The 1,902-nt window shown below is 36.5% G+C and overlaps 1 protein-coding gene across 1 annotated transcript; it reads left to right on the forward strand.

Moving 5' to 3' along the window:
* Positions 1–312: 312 nt before the first annotated feature.
* On the forward strand, positions 313–855 carry LOC128289413 (uncharacterized). Its single transcript, XM_053025259.1, has one exon. The coding sequence runs from the start codon at positions 313–315 to the stop codon at positions 853–855; it is 543 nt and encodes a 180-aa protein (XP_052881219.1).
* The last annotated feature ends 1,047 nt before the right edge of the window (positions 856–1,902 follow it).

A 1,902-nucleotide genomic window follows, 5' to 3' on the forward strand; every position in this document is an offset into this window, starting at 1 on the left:
TAAATTTGGTTTAATTTACTATTTACAAATAAAAATTCAAGTATAAACAAACATTAACTATTAAATTAGATTTTTATTCCAAAGAAAAAATCATAAAAATAGAAGTTAAACAAGCCTAACAAAAATAGAACAAAATCTTCATATAGTATTATAAGATGTTAAAGGTTCAATTTTAGTTCATAAGAAAAGCACTTCTCTTATATACACATATATATATATATATATATATATATATATATATATATATATATATCAATCTTTTAATAAAGAAGATAACAAGTAATAAGAAATTATTAAAAGCAAAAATGAAAAATGGCATGCCAAGATCTTCTTGTTGTTGTTGCTCTTGTTTTCATGGTTATTGTTGGGGCATTTGCTGTCAAAACGTCACCTTCATCAGTCCCCTCCAAGGCATCTTCACCTTGGAAGTCACCATTTCCTTCTTCTCCAGCTTCTTCCCCCAAGTCCCCCTCCATTAAGTCACTGTCACAATCCTCCAATGGCTCCTCTTTTTCACCATCGAAGTCCGACGAAAGAGTACCCAATTCATCTCATCCTGGACCCCTAAATAGCTGTTCAAGCTCTTCTTCCCCTAGCCCTAGTCAAAGCGACAACCCTAACGCCAACAAAGGATACTCTTCTGAGGTTGAGTCTCCCGATGAGGTCTCATCTCCTCCTTCACCAACTGCCAATGATGAAATTTCTGACTCCCCTTCTCCTAGTCCTAAAAGCACAGGTGATGTTATCGATAGTGAGACCCTTGCACTAGCACCAACCCCCTCTAATGCCATTGAAATGAAGGCCACCACTTGCATTGTCGGTGTTGTAACTATTGTCGGATTCTTCCTCTTTTAAGCTTATCATGCATAAGTTCATGGAAGGCCTTGAGATGTGCTTTCTAGTTAATTTCAATTTTGATTAAAAAAAGTCATATTTATATGCTATTTAATATTGTACTCTTGAGGCCAGAAATAAAATTTATAATAAATATTTTTTAATTAATGCACTAATAGTGAATCAAAACCCATTAACATTTGGCATCAAATATGTGCTAATCACAGATTAAGCTTGTTTAAGAATTTTCATACTTAAGGTCGAACTTGAGGTAGATAAAGCTTGTCTGTATTCAAGCTCAAGCTTTGAATAATAATTAACTTTAAGGTTAATAATATATATTAAAGATGATAACATATTTTAGTAATCTAAAAACATTTAAAATGTATATTAAAAATGAAAGGCTCGATAAGGCTTATGAGCTATGTAACACCCGTCGCCCATATCCGACGCCAGGACATGGTTCAAAGTGTTACCTGACTTAAGTCAACCATCTTTACAGAATCGGGCTATAAATTTTGATAAATTTTAAAACTTCTCATAAGCAATTTGTTCCTTAAATGGGCTTACAAGGTCCAAAACATACATTCGAGATGATTTAGACTTAACTGAGAACTTAAGAAAAACTTGGAGAAGAATCATGCCTTAGGGTTCCACACTCTCGTGTGACTCGGGACACGCCCACTTCCTCAACCCGTGTGAAACACTGACTTTAGGGCACGGCCATGACACACGCCCGTGTGGCCTACCCGTGGGCAATACTGACTTATAGAGATGGCTATGGCATACGCCCGTGTGGCCTAACCGTGGACAACACTAATTTGAAAGTTTAAGCACAGGGAGACACATGATCATAACACACACCTGTGGGGGTGAGCCGTGTGTCACACACGGTCTAAACACACGCCCGTGTGTCTTGCCTGTGTGGACAAACTAGGCTATCTTCTAAGCCATTTTGCACAACCTACACAAGGTCATTTCAATATGCTAATTCCATCCCAAAAGACATCAATTCATCCATAGAAGGAACATCATATACATTTACCAACATGAATAATAGCCATTATC

This window comes from Gossypium arboreum, chromosome 2 (genome assembly GCF_025698485.1).
Source record: "Gossypium arboreum isolate Shixiya-1 chromosome 2, ASM2569848v2, whole genome shotgun sequence".
In the NCBI taxonomy this organism is placed as follows: domain Eukaryota; kingdom Viridiplantae; phylum Streptophyta; class Magnoliopsida; order Malvales; family Malvaceae; genus Gossypium; species Gossypium arboreum.

What these genes read in the sequence shown, in the direction of transcription:
- LOC128289413 (XM_053025259.1), top strand. Translation starts at nt 313, where the DNA reads ATGGCATGCCAAGATCTTCTTGTTGTTGTTGCTCTTGTTTTCATGGTT.